This window comes from Schistocerca americana, chromosome 2, assembly GCF_021461395.2.
Source record: "Schistocerca americana isolate TAMUIC-IGC-003095 chromosome 2, iqSchAmer2.1, whole genome shotgun sequence".
NCBI classification, from domain to species: domain Eukaryota; kingdom Metazoa; phylum Arthropoda; class Insecta; order Orthoptera; family Acrididae; genus Schistocerca; species Schistocerca americana.
In genome coordinates this window covers 685,237,465-685,260,112 of record NC_060120.1, presented here as the reverse complement: position 1 = coordinate 685,260,112, position 22,648 = coordinate 685,237,465, and the positions used below count along the sequence as shown (strand labels likewise).

At 39.2% G+C, this 22,648-nt stretch overlaps 1 protein-coding gene across 1 annotated transcript in view; it reads right to left on the bottom strand.

Moving 5' to 3' along the window:
- Positions 1-22,648, bottom strand: part of LOC124595316 (sodium/potassium-transporting ATPase subunit beta-2) — a 153,374-nt gene that overhangs the window by 21,937 nt on the left and 108,789 nt on the right. The window contains exon 2 of the mRNA XM_047134016.1: positions 18,221-18,361. Within this exon, the coding sequence (XP_046989972.1) occupies positions 18,221-18,361 (141 nt within the window). The remainder of the gene's footprint in view (positions 1-18,220; positions 18,362-22,648) is intronic.

Here is a 22,648-nt window from a genome sequence, read left to right as displayed (position 1 = left end):
TTGTTTTTCGTTACTGATTGTACTGTCACTCTTTTTGGCAATTCATTTTTCACCAATTGTTTGTTTTCTATCTGCACCATATTCTCATTTCCAAAGCTTCCGGTTTTTTCCTCTTCTCACATTTCTGCACCAAACACAGTGTAATAGAACACTCTATATTATTAAACAATGGAAACTCCAGGATGTAATGTAACAATATCATGAAAAGGAAAGTTGCCACTCACTGTATAGCAGAGATGCTGAGTTGCAAATAGGTACAACAAAAAGACTGTCACACATAAAGTTTCATCCAGTTTCATCAAAAATAGAGATAGACACACACACATGCACATACAGGCACACACACACACACACACACACACACACACACACACACACACACACACACACACACACACAACCGCAACTGACTCACAATGACTGCAGTCTCAAGCAACCGAAACCACACTCAGTGTGGTTCCCGTTGCCTGACACTGTGGTCATGTGTGTGAGTTGCATTTGTCTGTGCATGTGTGTGGGGGAGGGGGGAGGTCTATTTTTGATGAAGGCCTTATTGGCCAAAAGCCTTATGTGTGACAGTCTTTTTGTTGTACCTATCTGTGATTCAGCATCTGCACTATATGGTGAGTAGCAACTTTCCTTTTGATAACACTCTATATAAAATATTTTGTATGTTGGTTTACTAGTTTGAAAACTTTGTAAATCTCAACTTTGACATTGCTAGTCATGTATTTACTTCATTTCCATAATTCTATTCATTCTCTCTGGATTTCCTACATATTTGTGCTCTAGACTCATTCTAGTTTTCTCCGTTCAACATTACTTTCAGCATTTTTTTCCAACTTCTACTAGCATAACTTCTGTTTTTCATGCATCAGCCTTGCATAAACCAGTATTTTCTCCACTATTTTCTGAAATTCTTTTCCATTTTATATTAGCTGCAGTGCCCGGTGTTGCTGGGATGTTTAATATTTGCCATGGAATGTGTTAGGTCTTTTGCCTAATTGATACTCATAGCAAGTGCAAGCCACATGGCAAACTGCAATTGCTTAGTACTGAACAGCATATTTTGGTTGTTAGATATTTAATTTTTCATTAATTTTCTTCAGTGTTTCATCTTAATGTAGAAATGTGAAGTGAATCATTGAAGAACTTTTAAGTAAGTCAGTCAAGTACTTTTTGAGATGTCTGATAATGTTTCGCAAGGCACTGACCTTCCTCTTTTCTTGAACATAAAGTATTCAAAATTTCATTAAGATCAGCATAAAACTGTAGATTTGAATGAATTACAAGAAAACAAATGGACACACTTCTACATACATAAATTGTGTAGTATTCTCAACCAACAAGTTTTTGATCACCAATTTATCATACCATAACCCCTAAATATAGGCCGTCAGGACAAAGCATTAGTCTCCCCATGAGATGCTTCGATAACATTGTATAACACCTCCTCTATCCTTTATAATGGCCTCAGTCTGTTGAGGAAGACATTCCAAAATTTCTTCAGGCAGTCCATATCCAATTGTAACTACTCACTGATGATTAGATCCTGTTGAGCTCCAAAATTGTGGAAATGGTGATTGCTGTGTTTCAACCACTGTTCCAGATAGGTCCTGACATTTGTAGTGGGAATAAGATCAAGTGTTTCAGTGGGTTTGGTATGGTGCCTATGTTTTCTAAACAGGAACATATAAGTGAAGTCCTGTGAACATGGCTGCTGTCACCTTAATTGAAGTGTGCATGCACTGCATACACATCATGCAGATGAAGTAGAAAGGTCAACATTTGGCCACCAAGAATATTAAAATAAACATCTTGGTTAATGCTCACACCTAGCTGAATGAGTGAGCACCAGTCATGGTAAAAAAAATACCTCAAAAACATCATAGTACCCCCTCTTGCCTGAATTGCACACTCCACACACTATGGATTAAATGTTTCATTGGGCCAGCTGTGCATGTGACTCCTTGCATCATTTTTAAAGAGGCAAGATTGTGACTTGTAGGTCCACACTACATGCCTCTAGTCAGTTACTATCCAGTTTCTGTGTTGCTTTGTAAACTGAAAACATGCAGCTTAATGTACATTTTGAACAGTAGTCTTTTTTGAAGTACCTGACTCCAAAATGTTCATTATGTGTGTTACTCATGGCAACATTCATTTGGGTGGTGGCTGAGATGGATTGGAATTTGTTGACAGTTGCAATTCCTGTCACTTTTGAAACTGATTGTCATTGACAAGGCATGACATTCCTCTATGGTCCCTGCCGGTTAGAATCTTTTGCTGATCTCTGTTCTTACACTTTGTTACATGACTGGTAGTAGTACACCATTCCTTGTAGACATGTGGGATAGCCCACACTGATTCGCCAGCAAATTGGCAGCTTTACTTGTGATCTTTTAATGTTCGCTTCTAAGCACTATAGCTCCTTTCTGCCATTCTGTCATGTCTCCACATAACTTAGTCTTGCTGTGCTGATTCCATACAACCAACTTCACTGCCATGACTTACACCAGTGCTGGAGGGACACATGACCACCTGGAACCAAATATACACTATTTTCAGCTTATCAAAGAGCCTTTTTAATGGGGTCAGCGAACTCAGCTGAAAATTCTGAACAGAATCTGACAGGGATCCCACAGGACCCTGGAGCTTGGTTCGATTTTAGCGGTTTTACCTGGTCATCAACGCCCCTGAAACTAACATCTATATCACTAACTTTGCAGTGGTGTGAGAAGTAATCTGCAAACTACTTTTGTGTCTTCCTCAATAAATAAATATTTGGAAAAGGAGTTCCAGTTCTATACTTATGCTTTTACTTTTATACCCTCAATTTCAGTTCCTTTGTCACCCAATAAGATGAAAGTAAAAATAAAATCAACGTCTCACTCAGTCTGGTACATAGCATTCGACCATGTGATAGAAAATGACGATGGAAGTAGATCAGTCTCAGTATCTAATTTTTAATTACTTACAGGAAGTTATTTACAATGAAATTCTGAAAAACAGTGACAACATATTAACGACGGGTAACAGCTGCATCATAATAGGAGGCGCAAATGATGTTTACTGTAATGAAACTCGGCGTGCAACGAGAATCCTAAAGGAAACAATCAAAAGGATGCCTCAAGTGCATTTCTACATTGTTAGTATCCCCAGGAGGCACGATCTGATGGAAAACTCGTGCGTAAACATCGAGATTGTTACAGCAAACAGGCTATTTGAGAAAATATGCCGAGGTTTCCAGAATACGACTTTTGTAGAGATAAACAGTGTTCACAGAGAGCACTTCACAAGACATGGTCTCCACATGAACGTAAAAGGGAAAAAGATTATTAGTGCCGAAATACTTAAATTTATTAATGAGTCATCTGTAATGGAAGTGTCTCCAATCCCAATTCCGCCAAAACAAGAGTTGTCTGTAACAGTGGAACCATCATTATCTGCAGTAGAGCTACAACAAACACCAGCAGCAGCAGCAAAGGCTCAGATGTTCTCAGCAGCAATGTCTGATAAACCAATAGCAGCAGAATCACCACAATCATCAGCAGAGCTGTCGTCATCAGCAGCAGCATCCAGAACAGCAGAACCCATAATACTACCTCAAGGCAATGAAAATGCATGTGAGGAAAACATACGAAGGTCATTAGCTGCAGCAGCTAACAAAGAAGAGCAGTCACCAAGTCGGCGAGCACAGGAGCCACCAGCATCAACAACCACACAGAAGAGGTGCCTGAGGCCTGGGAGATCAACAGCAGAAGCAGCTTCCAATCAAGACAGATGCCTGAGAACTAGGAGATCTGCTACACTAAGTGAGAATTTTTTATGGTACCGAGTAAGCAGAAAGAGAACATGGAAAAAGATGTAAGTAAAACTGTCCGTTTTAAATACCAGTGTGACAATAGTGAGAGGAATATAAACACCGGACAAAGATACGTTCCAGGTTTAATGACACAAACTGAAAAAAATCACTGCATAGTACCAGAAGCAAAGGGAGCAAGTGAACTGCTTAGTATATTACAGGAAGGGGAACTATTACATTTAAAGCCAACTGTTAGAATACTTCACCAAAATGTTCAATACATAAACAATAAAACAGAGGAACTAGAGGTAATATTACAGGAGTATAGGCCAAACATTCTAGTAGTTACAGAACATGGGCTAAAAGAAAATCACATAGGAATGTACAACTTGAAGAATTATGTGAAAGTAGCCAGTTTTTGCAGAACTTCCTATAAAGGTGGTGGGGTTGCTATTTTTTCTAACTATAAATCAACTAAAGCCATAAATATAACAAAATATGCTATAGAATTGAGCTTTGAAGCTACAGCACTGGAAACTAAAATTGCTGGGAATTTATGTTGTGTATTAGGTTTGTATCGATCACCAAATGGTATAATTAAAACCTTCTTTGAACAGCTGGAAGATATAATCCAACACCTCTCAAAAACATATGCTTATTTGATCATTATAGGAGATCTGAACATAGACACGAGTAAAAATACAGACAATACTAAGACCCTACTGGACTTATTGTGCATATACAATCTAAAAATAAAAATAGATAAACCAACCAGAGTAACAAAGCATAGTGAAACTATTATTGATCATGTAATAACAAATATTCCTACATGCTATTGTGACACACAGGTAATAAACTCCACATTAGCAGACCATTTTGCAATCATGATAGACATAAATATAAAGACTAGTGATTCAGTGCAGAAGATATGGGAGATGAGAAGACAGAACTACCCACATAACATAAATCTGCTAAAAAAGATGTTAGAGGCAGAAAACTGGGAAACAATATATGCAGCTAAAGATGCAAACACCAAATGGAACCAGTTTTATTCTTTATTCAATTATTATTATGATGTTACATGTCCTGTTAGTAAAAGGCTTGTCAAACAGCAACAAAAAAAGAAAAGCTGGGTGACTGGAGAAGTAATCCATGCCAGAAATAATCTGAGAGTGTATTATGACCTCTCCAAACAAAAAAATAATGAGGCCTACAACACACTGTATAAAATAAAAAAGAAAGAGTACTGTAGTTTTATCAGAGAAACTAAAGCATCATTCATCAGGATGTCTATAGATAAGGGAAAGAACTACTCAAAAGGTTTATGGTCGTTCATTAATGGAGAGAGAGGAAAAGTAGCAAATCGGGCAGAGGACATCTGCCCACTGATGAGTGGGAAAAGCAACGCAAACCCTCTAGAAGTAGCCAATACTTTTAACAGATATTATATTACTGTAGCAGACGAATTAATAAGTCAAAATAAAACAAATGCAGTAAGTAAATTGTTAAACCCCCCACATACAAATCATACTATGGTTTTCATACCTACAACAGATGCAGAAGTGTCAAACCTAATAAAACAACTTAAAATTAAACATTCTTCTGGCTTGGATGGTGTCACATCACATCTCATAAAGGAATGCAGAGAATGTATATTAAAACCATTGACACACATGCTGAATGCTGCGATAGAAGAAGGTATATTTCCAGATTCACTGAAAGTAAGTAAAGTGAAGCCAATATTTAAGAAAGGGAACAGGGATGAATTAGGAAATTACAGGCCAATATCATTGATCTCAACATTTGCTAAAATCTATGAAATGATAATAAAGAATAGAATTGTAAGTTTTATAACAAAGTACAGTATACTGCATTCATCACAACATGGTTTCAGAGAAGGGAAGTCAACAAAAACAGCATCAACAGATATAATTGAGCACATTCTTAATTTACTTGACAGGCAACAAAAGACTTGCGGTATTTTTATGGACCTATCTAAGGCATTTGATTGTGTGAACCACTCAAAATTAATGATGAAATTATATCAGTATGGAATTAGAGGAAAATGCTATGACATACTTAAATCATACATTACAAATAGGAAACAATGTACAGAAATCAGACATACTAGTGGGGGAAACATAACAAACTACATATCAGAATTACAAACAGTTAAACACGGTGTGCCGCAAGGGTCTGTGCTTGGGCCAATACTATTTATACTCTACGTAAATGACTTCCCCAACTATATAAATCAGAAACTTATTATGTATGCTGATGACACAACAATCATTTGCACAGCTGACACAAAGGAGGAGCTTGAGAAGGAAGCACTCCTGACTATTGAAAATGCAAATAAATATTTAACACAAAACAACCTGTTTATGAATCAGTCTAAAACAATGAATGTAGTATTTCAGACCAAGCATAGTGAAAATTATAATATAAATGTTAATATAAATGGAAACACTATTAAAGAAGTAACCAGCACAAATTTTCTAGGAACTATAATAGACAAACATTTGGCATGGGGGGAGCACATAGATGCACTGTGTAAAAAGATAAACAAACAGATCTTCATCATGCATAAAACAGCTAAGACTGTGGATGATAAAGTCCTCAGATCAATGTATTATGGACTTGTCTTCCCACATTTGTCTTACTCGGTTCATATATGGGGAAATGCACAAGCTGGCTACCTAAAAAGAATATTCACAATTCAGAAAAGGGCAGTGAGATGCATTGCAAAAATACCACCAAGACAGACCTGTAGACAAGCTTTTGTACACTATAATATTATGACAGTATATTCACTGTATATATACCAAAGCATAATGGTGGTAAGGTCAAGTGATAAACACCTCCTAAATAAAGATGTACACAAACACGGTACAAGAGGAAATGAAAATTACTACATGATAAACAGAAATCTAAAACTGTCTATGACTGCCCCAGAAGAAGCAGGCAAAAGGTTTTTTAATAAACTCCCCAAAATCATTAAAAAAGAAACAGATCTAAAATGTTTTAAAAATCATTTGAAACTATATCTCACAGAGAAATGTATATACAGTTTGAGTGAATACTAAGATGTGTTTAAATATATCATTACTGAAATGTACCTGTAAAAATTATCATTTCTGTATGTTTTTTTGATTTGTGTGTACATATAATGTGAAACATGTAAAACCTTTGTATGATTATGGACTATTTCTGTTTAATCATTTGTTTCATTTATATATATATTGAAATCAAGTTTGATGTTAATAGGCTATTGTATGACACACCCAATACTCTCAGCTGGATTTTCAGCTGGAGTCCATGGGCAAAGAATAAATAAATAAATAAATAAATAAATAAATAAATGAAAAGAGGAAAAGTCTGTTTACAGAATACAGTACGAAATAAAGAAACCTAAGAGAACAATAGAGAAGATAGCCTAGCTGAAAGGCCGTATAGTAACGTGATGACTACATTACGATGGCAGTGTAGCAATAGAACAGACTTATTCATAAACAGGTACTTACAAGAAAAAAAAAGATTAACATTTCTGAGATCTCCTTCACAGTGTCTACCACTAATTCTTCTTTACTGACACAAAGATCATGGCTCAGTTAGTTAATCTACATTATTGGCATTTATGCTTATTCGTCTAAAACTGGTAAGGCAACTTAGAATGGAAAACCTAGGTTTAGTAGGTGGCTCAAGTTATTTACTTCACAGAGGACGATTAATTTCATGAACCGATCACATTTTACATCTTCTTAGAGATTGGGCTAGACAAGCATTGTGGGTAGACTTACACCGGGTGGTATGAGTAATGTCTATTTCTTTGTTTCACGAGTTATATATATATATATGAGGACGATCAAAAAGTTTTCTTTCGAAGGCCATACAGTTCAGAATCGGTATGACAATCGGGAAAAAACGCCGTGAGCATTGGGAGTGAGGCAATCGCCCCACCGATGCTCCTTCTGGTGTCCGGCTGCATGAAGAAACCTGCAAATGCCTGCTTTGCATCCTCATCCGACAGGAATCGTCGACCATTCAAGGCCTTTTTTAAGGGACCAAGGGGCGATAATCGCATGGGGTGAAATCTGTACTTTAGGGGGTGGGGGTTGTTCGAGTGTCTCCCCCTGGATGAGGCTGGCCTCCCAGATGGACTAGCGTCTTGTGTCGAGTCGCGACCGGCACAAAACCGGCGCACCATTCCACTGAGGTAGTTTTCGACAGACATGCTGCCTCATACGCGTTCTTCATTCTCCAATTGGTCTACCGGTGTTTGTCGTTTGGCATCCAAAAAAACAACAGCACTTTGGTCCTACTTGGATGCATTTGGTAATAATGTGGCCAGAGTACACATTCCCTCATTTGTCGCACACACATTAGAAAGACATGAGTGCCATACTAATCCTTTTCCTACATGTCGGTGCATATATACCCCGATCGGAGTTACTATATGTTCCATAAACGCAGCAGCAACGCCCTCAAACTGAAACTTTTTGATCGCCTCTTTTATATCGGTCACTCTCCCTGTCACTAATTGGTTCTAGAATGAATATTGAAATTTTAGATTTTGGGTTGAATTATGACAAACCGCCAATAATGGATAGCGACGGTGGAGAAGGGCAAAAGGGAGACTCGTGACATTGGATGGGAAAACGATTAACAAACGTGAAGTGAAAGTGAATTAGATGTTTCCTTGTAACGGTTTCTCACAAAAATGCAGCGTGGTTGGCAAAGAACAGATTTCAGAGAATAATTTAAGGCTGCTTTTCTAAACAGACTTTAATTTGGTATGGTGTTCGTCTTAGCACGCTACGTGGAACATAAATTGGTGTCCATGGAAACCGTGCCTGCCTCAACAATGCTAGAGCAGGCAGCGTCTTTTCAGGATGCAGTTTGCTGAATGCATTTTAGCTCGGTACGAAGCAGAATCTAAAATCTTGAATAACATTTGATGGCCAGATGAAGCTTTCCATTTCGATGTGTCTATTTATGGCCACAACTGCTAATTTTGGACTCCTAGCGCATAAAATTCGGAGTTTACAATTGATTAACTTGAATCACGGCCCTCTGCAAATGCACGTTGTACTTTTCTTCCAGTTTAATAAATTCTTCGTGATTCGATGAATGCAGAAAGTTAATTTCAGTGCTAGAAACAGTCGTTGAGCCTACTGTTACATGAGATGATAAGAGGATGCGATGTAGAATGAGGCTCTATCCAATTTCGCATTATATCACGCACATGACTCGGTAATGCTTTTCCTGCAAGGGTTATCGGGCGTCGCGGAAATGCTGATTGGCCAATGAGAAGCCCCGATTTGCAGCTGTTACATTCTTCCTCTGCCGATACCTGAAGGGCAAATCATATGCCAGAAAAAACATGGCAAGTTGGACACGTTGGATGCGGTGATATGGAGAAAATGTATGAATTTGCTTTCAAATGCTGAGGCTTACGACGAAATCCCAAATTGTAAGAACTATACCACATTCCCGTTCAATGGTTGCAGCATGTAGGTGGCAAAATATTTATAGAACAGAAAAAGCAGTCTTGTTTGCACAGACAGAGTTTTATTTAATTTGTTTGTTTGTTTATTGAGCACCCGTTTTATCATGTACAATGATATGGGATTTGTCATATGTTACATACAGAAAAAATATGAATAACAACATATTATGTAAAAACTATCAGTGAACAATCTGAATTAAATATATGGGCAAAACAATTATAGCTTACATGATATAAATTTGTAACAATATAGGACACAAATAAGTTACATATATTCTGTGTATAATGGACAGCAACAAGAAACAATGATTATAACACTCTATATTGACAGATTAATTAATTTTTGTGTGTACATAAAAGAGTCTACCCCACGACACAAGTTTGTATATGAGTAACTTATAAGATAGGTGAAGGTACGCTATCTTCCTGAAGAATTCATATATTCACTAACACTGTAAAAACTATTACTGACTAACATTCTTTTGAGTTCACTTTTAAAACTGCTCAGCTGCTGAATCCTTTTTATTTTTAAGGGAAGAGCACTATAGAGAATTTTTGGGTGGTATATTGCACTCTTGTTGTAATGGGCTTTCTTATGCACTTCTCCGTGAAATTCATTACTCTGTCTTGTTGTATAGTCACGGAACTCACTGTTTAAAGAAGAAAACTGGGGGTGAGACTTCAGGAAGCATATACTTTCATAGATGTAAATGGATGGAAGTCATGATTTTATATTCCTTGAAAATTTCCCTACATGGATCTCTAGGTGCAGCTCCTTTTATGATTCTTATCGCTCGTTTTTGAATAATAAAGGAGCGTTTTGCCTGACTTGAATTGCCCCAAAATATGACACCATATCACAAAAGACTATGCATAAATGCATAATATGTACACAATACTGTTTGATCACTGCAGCAATTTTTTAGCATTCTACATACATAGCAACATTTACTTAACTTTTTATTGAGCACATCTATATGCTTGTCCCATTTTAGATGCTCATCTAACCAAATTCCTAAGAATTTTGTATTTGGCGTTTGTAGTATATTCTGTTGGCCTAGCTTCACAGTTATATTGAGCTTCATATTATTTGAAACATGTCTGTAATTCATCCATAATGTTTTTTTCTCATTCACAAATAAACTGTTGTCCCTGAACCATTTACTTGCTTCAACTGTTGTTGTTTCAATTTTGCTGTTAAGGTCAGTCTCATTCTGAGCTTTAATAAAGAGACTTGTATCATCAGCAAAAAGTACACAATCAGCTTGTGTTAAATAGTTTGGCAAGTCATTTATAAAGATCAAGAACAACAGGGGTCCCAACACCGAACCTTGGGGCACCCCATAACTAACTTCCTTATAACCAGAAAAGTATGACTTTCCATCATGAACTATTTCTACTTTCTGGCATCTGCCAGATAAATATGACTTGAACCATGCATGAGCAGTACCACGGAGTCCATAGCAACTAAGTTTTTCGAGCAGTAGTTTATGATCAATAACGTCAAAGGCCTTTGATAAATCTAAAAAGACCCCACAATTTACTTCATTATTATCAATGGAATTTAGGACAAGTTTTAGAAAGTTGTATATAGCTGTTTCAGTTGATCTATTCTTTCGAGAGCCATTTTGTTCATTGACCAATATTCCACTTTTTTTTTTAGGAAAGTAGAGAGTCTTCCATACATTACTCTTTCTATAATTTTTGAAAAACAAGATAACATTGATAAAGGCCTGTAGTTTTTTACATCATAATGATCCCCATTTTTGTATAATGGTTTTATAATTGATTGTTTCAGCTTTCTAGGGAAAGTGCCAGTACTGAAAGATGCATTAATTATATCTACAAGAAGAGGAGAAATATATCTGCTGTGTTTAATGATTTTGTGTGGAATACCATCGGTGCCACAGGATAATTTATTTTTTAGTTTGCTTATGGCATTCTCTACCTCATGTACTGTTACAGGATACAAAAACATGTTTCGGAATTCAATGTGATGTTATGACTGATGTCTGTACTACTTTGGGTTTGTATGAGGTTTTGAACTACACTTGTAAAATGACAGTTGAATATATTGGCAATTTGTAATGGATCATTTATAGTTTTGTCCTCAGTTTTAATAACAATGTTGTTTCTCACTTTGCTTCTTTCTAAGTTACTATTGATCACTTTCCAAACTGATTTTATTTTTTTGTTGCCATTATTTCTACTGATATATGAATCATTATTTAACTTTTTTGCTGCAGTGATTACTTTCTTGTATAATTTCCTATAACACTTAACACGTTTCGCGTGTTCTAGGCATCATCAGACAATCTGGGGAAATTAAAAGTTGATGTAAGTATGAATTGGTATTAAAGGCACTAATAAATGAATAAATTAAAAATAACAAGAGGAAGAAATACACCGACTGGACTATGGAGCACAGGCTTGTTCATTTACTGCCCAGCACCTCAAATCATCCTTCACGTAGCCAACAAGGCAAAAAACTAAATTTTTTGGAAGAGTTTGAAATTTCTAAGGCTATCTCTTCCAAGTCTCTGAATCTAATAAATGAACAAGATTTGAAGATTACAATGGAAAATAGCACACTTTTTGAGACCACCTTTGACATTTCTGGCACACCTCGAGATCTCCCGCATTTTCACTGTCAACACATCTCTGAACCACAGCACTTCGATAATGTTAGACAATGACGCTGAGTGAATTAATGTTCGCACCTTTCGCCACATGAGGGTACCTCGTGCATTGTCGGACGTGACTGTTTTGCTGGTCCATTTGTTATGGTATGGGGAGACATAATATTACATGGTCGTGCGGACTTCCAGATCTTTGAACACTGTACACTAATCGCTCAATGTTATTTTGATACTGTACTGCTTTCTCACAGGCGTCTTCTTGGGGGGTGCGTTCGGCCCTGACTTTATTTTTGTGGGCAACATTGTGCGTTTGCATCGAACTGCGCATGTGGAGGAGCTCTTGAAAAGAGATGATGTTTGACGAATGAACTGGCATGCCCGTTCCGCCGACTTAAATCCCATTGTGAAATGTATTCGTAGTTGCGAATAGAGACAACCATTCACCTGTATAACGGAATGACGACAGCGAAAATTTGTACCGGACCGGGACTCGAACATGGATTTCTCACTGTTCGCCTTACCATTTGGCTATCCATGAACGCTTCAAGATCAGACCCAAACTTCCATACGTCTTCAACTATATGTCTGCAGTCTGCACTGGTACATCCATTATGAACATTCTCATACAAGGGAGACACTTTTAACAGAAGGTCGCTTGCCCGATGTCGGCAGATAAATACGATATTGCCGTGCCTGTGTTGTCAGAAGTACCATGCAATGTTTCTTTGGGCATGCATCCATGCAAGTCCCAAAGAACATTGCATGGTAGTGCTGAACAACACAGGAACTGAAATATCGTATATATTCCATCGAGAGCATGTGGTATGCGTTGGGGAGTCGTATTGCAACACGTTCGCATCACCACCCACCATCCACCAGTTTTCAACCGCACCTGTGGAGGAATGGGAACGTCGTACAACGAGAACTTTTCACCAACTTTGAGGCCAGCCTGAAGCACGTTACAGCACATGCGCTGTCATACGTGGTCACCACACACCTTATTACGAACCATGCCCTGCCGTTTTTAATGCCTAGGGATCCATTATGAGTAGCGATGATTTCAATGTGATTATTGTCTTTGAATGAAAGTGCCATTTCTGTTCGACTCGTTGCGTATTTCTTTCAGTTATGTTCTTTACTACGCTGTAGCAGTTCTTTCTATGTCTGATCCAAATTTCATAGAGCTAAGTTAGTTGACACTGAGACATTATGCGGAAGTTATTCTCGTCCTTAAATTTTACGCACCAATGTACACTACTGGCTATTAAAATTGCTACACCATGAAGATGACGTGCTACAGACGCGAAATTTAACCGACAGGAAGAAGATGCTGTGATATGCAAATAATTAGCTTTTCAGAGCATTCACACAAGGTTGGCGCCGGTGGCGACATCTACAACGTGCTGACATGAGGAAAGTTTCCAACCGATTCCTCATACACAAACAGCAGTTGACCGGCGTTCCCTGGTGAAACGTTGTTGTGATGCCTCGTGTAAAGAGGAGAAATGCGTATCATCACGTTTCCGACTTTGATAAAGGTCGGATTGTAGCCTATCGCGATTGCGATTTATCGTATCGCGACATTGCTGCTCACGTTGGTCGAGATCCAATGACTGTTAACAGAATCGGTGGGTTTAGGAGGGTACTACGGTACGCCGTGCTGGATCCCAACGGTCTCGTATCACTAGCAGTCGAGATGACAGGCATCTTACCCGCATGGCTGTAACGGATCGTGCAGCCACGTCTCGATCCCTGAGTCAACAGATGGAGACGTTTGCAAGACAACAACCATCTGCACGAACAGTTCGACGACGTTTGCAGCAGCATGAATTATCAGCTCGGAGACCATGGCTGCTGTTACCCTTGACGCTGCATCACAGACAGGAGCGCCTGCTATAGTGTACTCAACGACAAACCCGGGTGCAAGAATGGCAAAACGTCATTTTTTCGGATGAATCCAGGTTCTGTTTACAGCATCATGATGGTCGCATCCGTGTTTGGCGACATCGCGGTGAACGCACATTGGAAGCGTGTATTCGTCATCGCCATACTGGCGCATCACCCGGCGTGATGGTATGGGGTGCCATTGGTCACCTCTTGTCGCGTTGACAGCACTTTGAACAGTGGACGTTACATTTCAGTTGTGTTACGATCCGTGGCTCTATCCTTCATTCGATCCCTGCGAAACCCTACATTTCATCATCATAATGCACGACCGCATGTTGCAGGTCCTGTACGGGCCTTTCTGGATACAGAAAATGTTGGACTGCTGCCTTGGCAGCACATTCTCCAGATCTCTCACCAAATGAAAACGTCTGGTCAATGGTGGCCGAGCAACTGGCTCGTCACAATAAGCCAGTCATTAATCTTGATGAACTGTGGTATCATGTTAAAGCTGCTTGGGCAGCTGTACCTGTTCACGCCATCCAAGCTTTGTTTCACTCAATGCCCATGTATATCAAGGCCGTAATTACGGCCAGAGGTGGTTGTTCTGGGTACTGATTTCTCAGGATCTATGCACCCAAATTGCGCGAAAATGTAATCACATGTCAGTTCTAGTATAATATATTTGTCCAGTGAATACCCATTTATCATCTGCATTTCTTCTTGGTGTTGCAATTTTAATGGCCAGTAGTGTATTTTATATTGAACACGCTGGGGAATAGCCCTTTTTAAAGTCCAAGTTAACAAGGACCTCTTTGACGACGAATAATCTCGTGCGACAGGAAACTGAGCAGATCACTCCTGTTTGCAAAAAGCATAAAGTGCCAGATGCATAGAATAGTTAATAATATTGCTAATATCCGTCTTTGCGGAATCTTAAAGCACGTTTTAAGCGTGAACATTGTGACGTTCTTTGAGCTTCGGTTATAGAATCGGCACAGATTTGATGAAAGCTTTGTGTGTGAAACACAGCTTCCTTTGTACACATACGATATGAACAGGTAGATTCCTTCTTCCTACATTTTGAGAAGACGTTCGACACTTTTCGCTGCTAATAATGTACGAGTAGGTGCGACCGTAGCGAGTATCTTAACAGGTATGCGATTTTGCGCATTATTTTTTGAAGAACTTATTACATTATACTGGACGGCGAATGCTCAACAAAAACGAAGATAACATCGGCTGTGCTCTAAGGATTAGATTAGATTAGAGCAGATTAGATTAGATTCGGTTTTCGTTCCACAGACCCCAAAAATTAGATGATTGTCGTGGGTGTGGAACATGCGAGAAAGTATAACATAAAAAACATAGAACATCTGAATATAATACTCACTGCCCTGATCATTTATCAGGAGATTGTCTAGTACGTGAATACATTTATAGTAAACTGGAACGTAAGGAATTGTTGTCAGAATGAAACAGTTATGCACTTTTAATAAATTTATCATACACAAAATACATAATCTTGACTGTTATGACAAGTGCTGTCAAACCTGAACTCTAACAGACATTTTTACTTAAACCGACCTGAGTCCCTGTTGAAATGTTCATCTGCAAGTGGAAGGAGTTGCCTACCAAAAGGTCTTTCAAACTCTGTTTAAATTGTGCTTTATATGAAACCAAGCTGTTAACGGTTGCTGGCAATTTATTGAAAATATGTGTTCCTGAGTATTGGACCAAGGTAAATGATTTTTGGACCAAGGTAAATGATTTTAGGTCTTCACGTAGATTGTTCTTATTCCTAGTATTGATACTATATATTGAGCTATTGGATGGAAAACAGATACATATTATTCGCAACAAATTTCATTAAGGAATAAGTATACTGACTGTGAGAAACAGTGGTCAGAATACCCTGTTCTTTTAACACGATATTCTTCAACTTACACTACAAGTGAGTCTTACTACACGCTTTTGCACTCTAAAAATTTTCGCTCGGTTTGACGAGTTACCCAGAATATGATCCCATATGACATAATGGAATGAAAGTACGCAAAATATGCTAGCCCTTTTTATACTTACATATTCTACATCTGAATTCATTCGCACTACAAATGCAGACTTGTTTAGGCGCTTCAGCAGTTCTGTAGTATGCCCTTCCCAACTGAATTTATCCCCGCGTTATAATCCCATAAATTTAACACTGTCAACCTCTTCTATCTGCATCTCTTCGTATGTTATACACATGCTGGAAAGAAATCTCTTACAGGTTCTGAACTGCATATAGCGGGTTTTTTCAAAGTTTAATGACAGTGAATAGGCTTTAAACCATTTATTAATGCCAGTGAAAATTTGATTAGCAGCAATTTCTAAAACCGGACTTTATTTGCTATTTATTGCAATGTTTGCATCATCTGCAAACAAAACAAACATAGCACCTGACAACGTCAATCGGCGTTGCCCCAAAGAATGTTAACACTATCTCTTGTGTTATCAGATAGGAACATCATCATCATCAGAGTGTTCAATGACCATGATGGTGTGCACAAGTATGCATCGTCCTTTGACTATAGTAAGGATAACTCGATAGTACTCGATTAAGAGATAATCGCTGAGCTCCTGTAGACCGTCAAATTGCTTAAATATCTAGAAGCGACATGAAGGGGCTGAGAGAGTAAAATCAGTAATAGGGAAAGCAAATGGAAAAATGAGGTTTACTGAGGAGTTGCGAGAAAGTGCTACTCATTTGTTACGGGAATCGCTACCAATTTCGGAGTATTGTCTGGGCGCATGAACTCCTCACTAAGTAAGCATGAGAGCATAAATCGCACGCATATAGAGACGCGCTGTTAGGACAGTTACATTAGCAGATGGATATACAAACGAACAAACCCTGTCCGAAAAGGTCTTAAAGACCCAATGGTACCGACCGATCGCCGTGTCATTCTCAGCCTATAGGCGTCACTAGATGCGGATATGCAGGGGTAGGTGGTCAGCGCATCGCTCTCTGGCTATTGTCAGTATCCGTGAATGGAGCCGCTACTTCTCAAGTTAGGTAGCTCCGCATTAGCTCACAATGGCTGACTGCATCGTGATAGCCAAGAGCGCTCGGCAGACCATGGCGGTCACCCAACAGCGCTTAACTTTCCATTGTGGCAAGACCGTTGGCAGCATATCAGTATTGCCGATGCGAAATATAGAGACAATCGGGTATCTGAAATGGGGGTCCTTGAAAGAAATGCGACGTTGTTTCCACTGATCGCTGTTGGATGATTTTACGGTAGGAGTATTCAGAAAAGCCTTTGCGACATTTTTTGCTGCCAACATCGCGTGTTTCGCTTAGGGATAGTGAGAATAAGGTACGTTAGGGTGCGTCCAGAGCGAAACAAACATGTAATTTCCTCTTTCTCAATGCGCGAATGGAACAGGACAGAGATGCACTAACACTGGTGCGAAGTACGATCCACCACAAACTGTGCAGTTCTTTGGATATGTAGAATGTGGCAAAGTTCACTACGGTCTTCGTTTTGCTCCTTCCCAGTACATTTCAACACGATACTTAAACAATTCTTTCAAGGCGCGTCGACGGATGGAAAACTGGGGAAATGCCTAGTATCCGGCAGACATACTGTCCAAAACGAACACGGTGTTTTGACCATAGCGACCATCCGTTAACGTAAGTTACAAATTTTGCGAAATAATTCCATCAGGACGTACCGGGTTAGCATGCTGTCCTTCTAAGTGACAGCACTTCAGCTAGAGGAATACCATTAACTTCTACAAGAATGCAAACGGACGGAAAACTTCGGTATTTCAAAGGTTTCCTCTGGCAGAGTATCCATAATCCTCCAAGTTCTTACGCGTGGTTAAGACGGAAAATAGAGAGCGTATTTATTTCAACTTCTTCCATTAGTGGTCCCTGTACTGAAAGGAAGCGTTATCTGTGAAAATCAATCTAAACAATGTGGCATATTTTAATAAAAAAGCTTCGACTGTCAGGCTTTTCGTAAAGTGGGTGATCTGGATAAAATAGCGATTTCGATCCTTTGAATCCCCTGTAGAACATATGGGGATATCTTAAACGTTACTATCTTTGCTGTCGTTGAGTCAGAAGTTCCACTTTGTCAATACGTCCCTGAAAGTTGACCGACAATACTGACAAACCAAAATTCATCTGCTATACTTCTGAGAAAGTGGTAGTTATTATTACATTGTCATTTAGTTACACTCGAGTGTTTGCGAGAACTGCTTTACATTACATGTGTTATGAGGAACACTAGCCTGCTAGATGCTTGGAGAAAAAATTAGTTGTTGTGGCCAATGAGTAGGTGAAATGTGCAGAAAATAAGGCAAAGTGCAGAAGGTACAGCAGTTGAAATTTACCTGGGTTGTCTCCGATTAAGGATCCATCTAGCTCTCGTTTCGGAATCCTCATGTCCAGAGTCTGGTAGAAAATGGCAAGCATCGCGGAGAAAAACCCAGCCAGACATGTGTAGAACAGGACGTAGAAAAGGAGAATTTTTGCTGAAACAGAAGAAAACAAAAATATAGCTAACTAATCAGAGGTCAATCAAGATCAATGTAATTTTAGAGCTCTGTGATATTACAAAATTGAACGCAACAATATATAAAGATTTTGAAAGAAACAAAGGCGATTTGCCTATATTTAGCAGGAGGAAGAGTTCTAAAAGTACATCAAATAAATAAATTTGTTTGAACACTTCTACGTTTCTAAAGAGTATCCATTTTTAAGTCCTACTTGGTTCAAATGGCTCTGAGCACTATGGGACTCAACTGCTGTGGTCATAAGTCCCCTAGAACTTAGAACTACTTAAACCTAACTAACCTAAGGACGTCACACACATCCATGCCCGAGGCAGGATTCGAACCTGCGACCGTAGCGGTCGTGCGGTTCCAGACTGAAGCGCCTTTAACCGCGCGGCCACTCCGGCCGGCTAAAGTCCTACTTGTTTCATTGTTTCCATTTCAATGAGTTTTCGTTACAATATGATGTTTAGGAAGAAGTATTGTAAGTTATCGTTTTTCTCTTACGAATTTATGTACTACTTGTCCTTTCGACATTAGCATCTTGTCAACTGCGTCGGGCATAGAACACACATGAAATTTGAGGTTAATACCACTACAGGGAAGCGTTGGGATATGAACTTGCTGATGAAGGCAGTGTCTCCCTCCCACCAATCTGCCCATCCCTTACCTTCCATATAAACTCGGTCACTCAAACTGCTAATTCTTTCATCTGCGGCTGGAGTAAAAGCAAGTAATTATCAGTCTTCATTGGGCGTGCCGTAAAATGCGTAAAATTATAGCTATGGTCGTCACCGAAGGACATTTGTAAGCTTAAGAAGAGGTTCATATGTCAAAGTGCCAACTTACTTCCTTTATTGTGACGTGCGTGTGTTATTCGTGAGCAGTTGGTGTTGAAGAAGGAGTCTGATGATGAAACAAGTGGGTTACGAATATCGTTCCGTTTACTCAGCACACAATGAAGCAGTGGTGACACACGGCTGCGTGTTTCGAGAGTCAAGATCTCGTCATTTATCAGTGTTGAAACCAGCAGTTGGACGTGTTTGAATTTGCAGAGTACAGCCATAAAATAAACTGATATCAACAAGAACGTTCTTGCCTTATTTAAAATCGCCAGTTCATGTTATATAGTGGTGTGGGCAATGGACGCTAAATGCATCAAGCTACCAACAGCTCCCTTCCATAATATTAGAGGTTGTAATGTGTGAGAATTGAAAAGAGCAATGTGAACTGGACATTTAAAAACAAGAAGAGAATTTTTCGTCCGGATGACGTTGTTAAATGATCGTTACTTTTCATGTTCCAATATGGAACGTCAACAGAAACAGCCGGACGTTTAGAGCTTGACTCTCGAATTGAGTAGCTGTGTGTTGAGATTGCTCTATTGTGTGTCACATGCTGAATAAACGTAACGATTAACTTGACAACCACTACTTCAACCTGCTTGCTTTAGTGCAAGCGTTGTTCTCCCTCTACAGGTTTCACCTCCTCTGCCCAATACTTCCTTCAGTTACCAAACTGACTGTTCCCCGATGCCTCAGGATGTGTCCTACCAACCGAACTCTCATTTTACTCAGGTTGTGGCAGAAATTTCCTTTTTCCACAACTCTGTTCAGTTCCTCGTTATTAGTTATGCTATGTTCCCATGTAATCTTCTTGCAGTACCGCATTGATAAAGTTTTTATTGTCTTCTTGTCTTAACTTTCTGCTGTCAGCGTTTCATCTCCGTAAAACGCTACACTCCAGATCATTTCCTTCACAAATTCATACTCAGGGTCAAGAAGTTTCTCTTCTTCAGAAATGCGTTTTTACTGTCGTCATTCCGCATATTATGTCCTCTTTACTTCTTCAATCGCCATTTATTTTGCTGGGAAAATAGCAAACCTAAATCTGCAACTTTATATATCGCCTTTATAATGTAATTCCCTCAGCATCGCCTGATTTAATTTGACTACACTCTATTATCCTTATTTTACTTTCGTTGATTGATAATCTTCTTTTAACCTCAGTTCAAGACAACATCTTGACAGCATTACAGTACCATCAGGAAACATCAGCTTTTTTACATTTGTTACTCGTGAATTTTACTTTCCTTTCCCAATTTCTCTTTGGATTGGTTTACGGTTTGCTTACAGATTCAATGAAGTCAGTGGTAGGTGCTTTCCTTTCATGTCCTTGGACTCCTTGTTATTGCTGTTTAGTTTCTGGTGACGTTGCAGATAATATTTCACGCTCTGTATTTTATCCCTCCCACCTTCAAAATTTCAGAGAATAATCCAGTCTACAGTGTCAAAACATTTCTCTCAATCTACGATCAGTATTGCTTCAAGTGTTCGTACACTTCACCAGAACCCAAACTGATCATCCCCGGATCGATTTCTACCAGTTTTTACATTCTTATATAAATAATTGTGGCCAGGAAATTATTACATTCTTCTTGAAGTTGCGAGATGTGTGGAGGGCTGTCTATTAGTGGAACATGCTGTTTAAGGAAATCCATCGTCACAATTTTTCATTTCCTTAAAAACCGGATGCCAGTAATTCGAGGGTGTGCTGAAAAGTGATGCCTCAGTTTTTTATTCTGTACCCAATATCGGCTAAGGTATTACGTGTCATATTACCCAGACGACTTTCCTTCTTCGCTGACGCAAGTTGGCACCCTCTGCGATAGAGGAGTCCGAATTGTAACGTGTAACATGGCGGTGCATGAGAAACAGCGTGCTTCAATCGAATTTCTAACCACAGACAAAGTGCCTCCAACCGAAATCCACAGGAGAATGAAAGCCATGTACGGTGCTGATTGTATCGACATTAGTAATGTGCGATGATAGATTGTTCGTGATATAATGAGAGCGTATACTGGCCATCTACGCAGAACTAAGAAGCAGAAAACAGAAAGCATGAATTCGAAGAGCTCTTCCATAAGTGGAGCACCCTTTTCTTCAGCATGACAATGTCACACGGCGCACGTGAGCTGCGACATTTACAACAATCCTACGCCTTTTCATCTGTTTCCATAACTTAAAGAAAGCCTTCGAGGAATTCACTTTGATAGCGATGAAGTGGTACAAGCAGAGGTGAGGTTGTGGTTCCGTCAACATGTAGAATGTTAATAAAGTTGGCTTTATTTAAAAAGTTTCAAGAGTTTTCACGTAAAATATCGGATGCATTACTTTTCAGCACGCCCTCGTATATCGCCATTCCCACACGTAATGCAAATCAGAACATTCTACAAAATAAACTCTGCAGGCCAACGTGGCTTCCTAACAAGCAGACATGTGCCCACACAGTGACTCTCTCCCAAGCGTAATCCCACACCACAAGCGCTGCGCACTCGTGGTTGCCAAACCAGATCCATTGTTGAGTCCAGAAACGAACAGTAGTGTACTGCTAGCTTAAAGTTACAGGAGAGCATTTAATTCAGAAAACTGATAGAACAATAAAAGCCGTGTATGGTGACGATTGTATCGACGTCAGTAATGTGCGACATTGGGTTGTTCACGATTATAATGAAGGAAACCGTTGTGCTAACCGCAACGTGTGTGACATATCTGAGAGTATATGGCAACCGAGGAGATTCGTCTGTATCGAGTTGATGAGCTCGTAAATCGTCGGATAACACAGACACAGATGTGAGGTAAGTATGGCACATCACGAGAGCGTGTACAAGCCACCGCTGCAGAAATATGGTACAGAAAACTGAAAGCACGAATTCGAAGAGTTTGTCCACAAATGGAGCACCTCCTCCTTCAGCATGACAAAATCAGAACACATGCGAGAGCTGTGGCGTCTGCAACAAGCCGACAGCTTGAGTTCACTGTTATCGATCAACCTCTATGTAGTCCCGACTTGTCCGTATCAGATTTTCATCTGTTACTAAAACTTAAAAAATACTGTCGAGAACTTCACTTTGATAGTGATGAAGCGATGAAAGCAGACCTACAAAGCGCGAACGATCTCGCGGACGAGTGTCCACACGGCGAGACTCTCCAAAGCCTTCTCCCACACAACAGCAACACTTGCTGCACGCTGGCGCGCAGCATACCAGACCGAGTATTGAGGCCAGAAAGAAACAATAATGTACTGTACGCTTAAATTAACACAACTTTATGTAATTTAGAAAACTGATTGAAATCCCGCATATACAGGAATGTTAAGCAATAAAGTGATGTAAAATTAGGATGTCAGATAAATATATATCTCGCGAAGCCTACGAATTTTTTTGCGTCTCTCATCACCTCACATCCATAAGGTGGATAATATTAA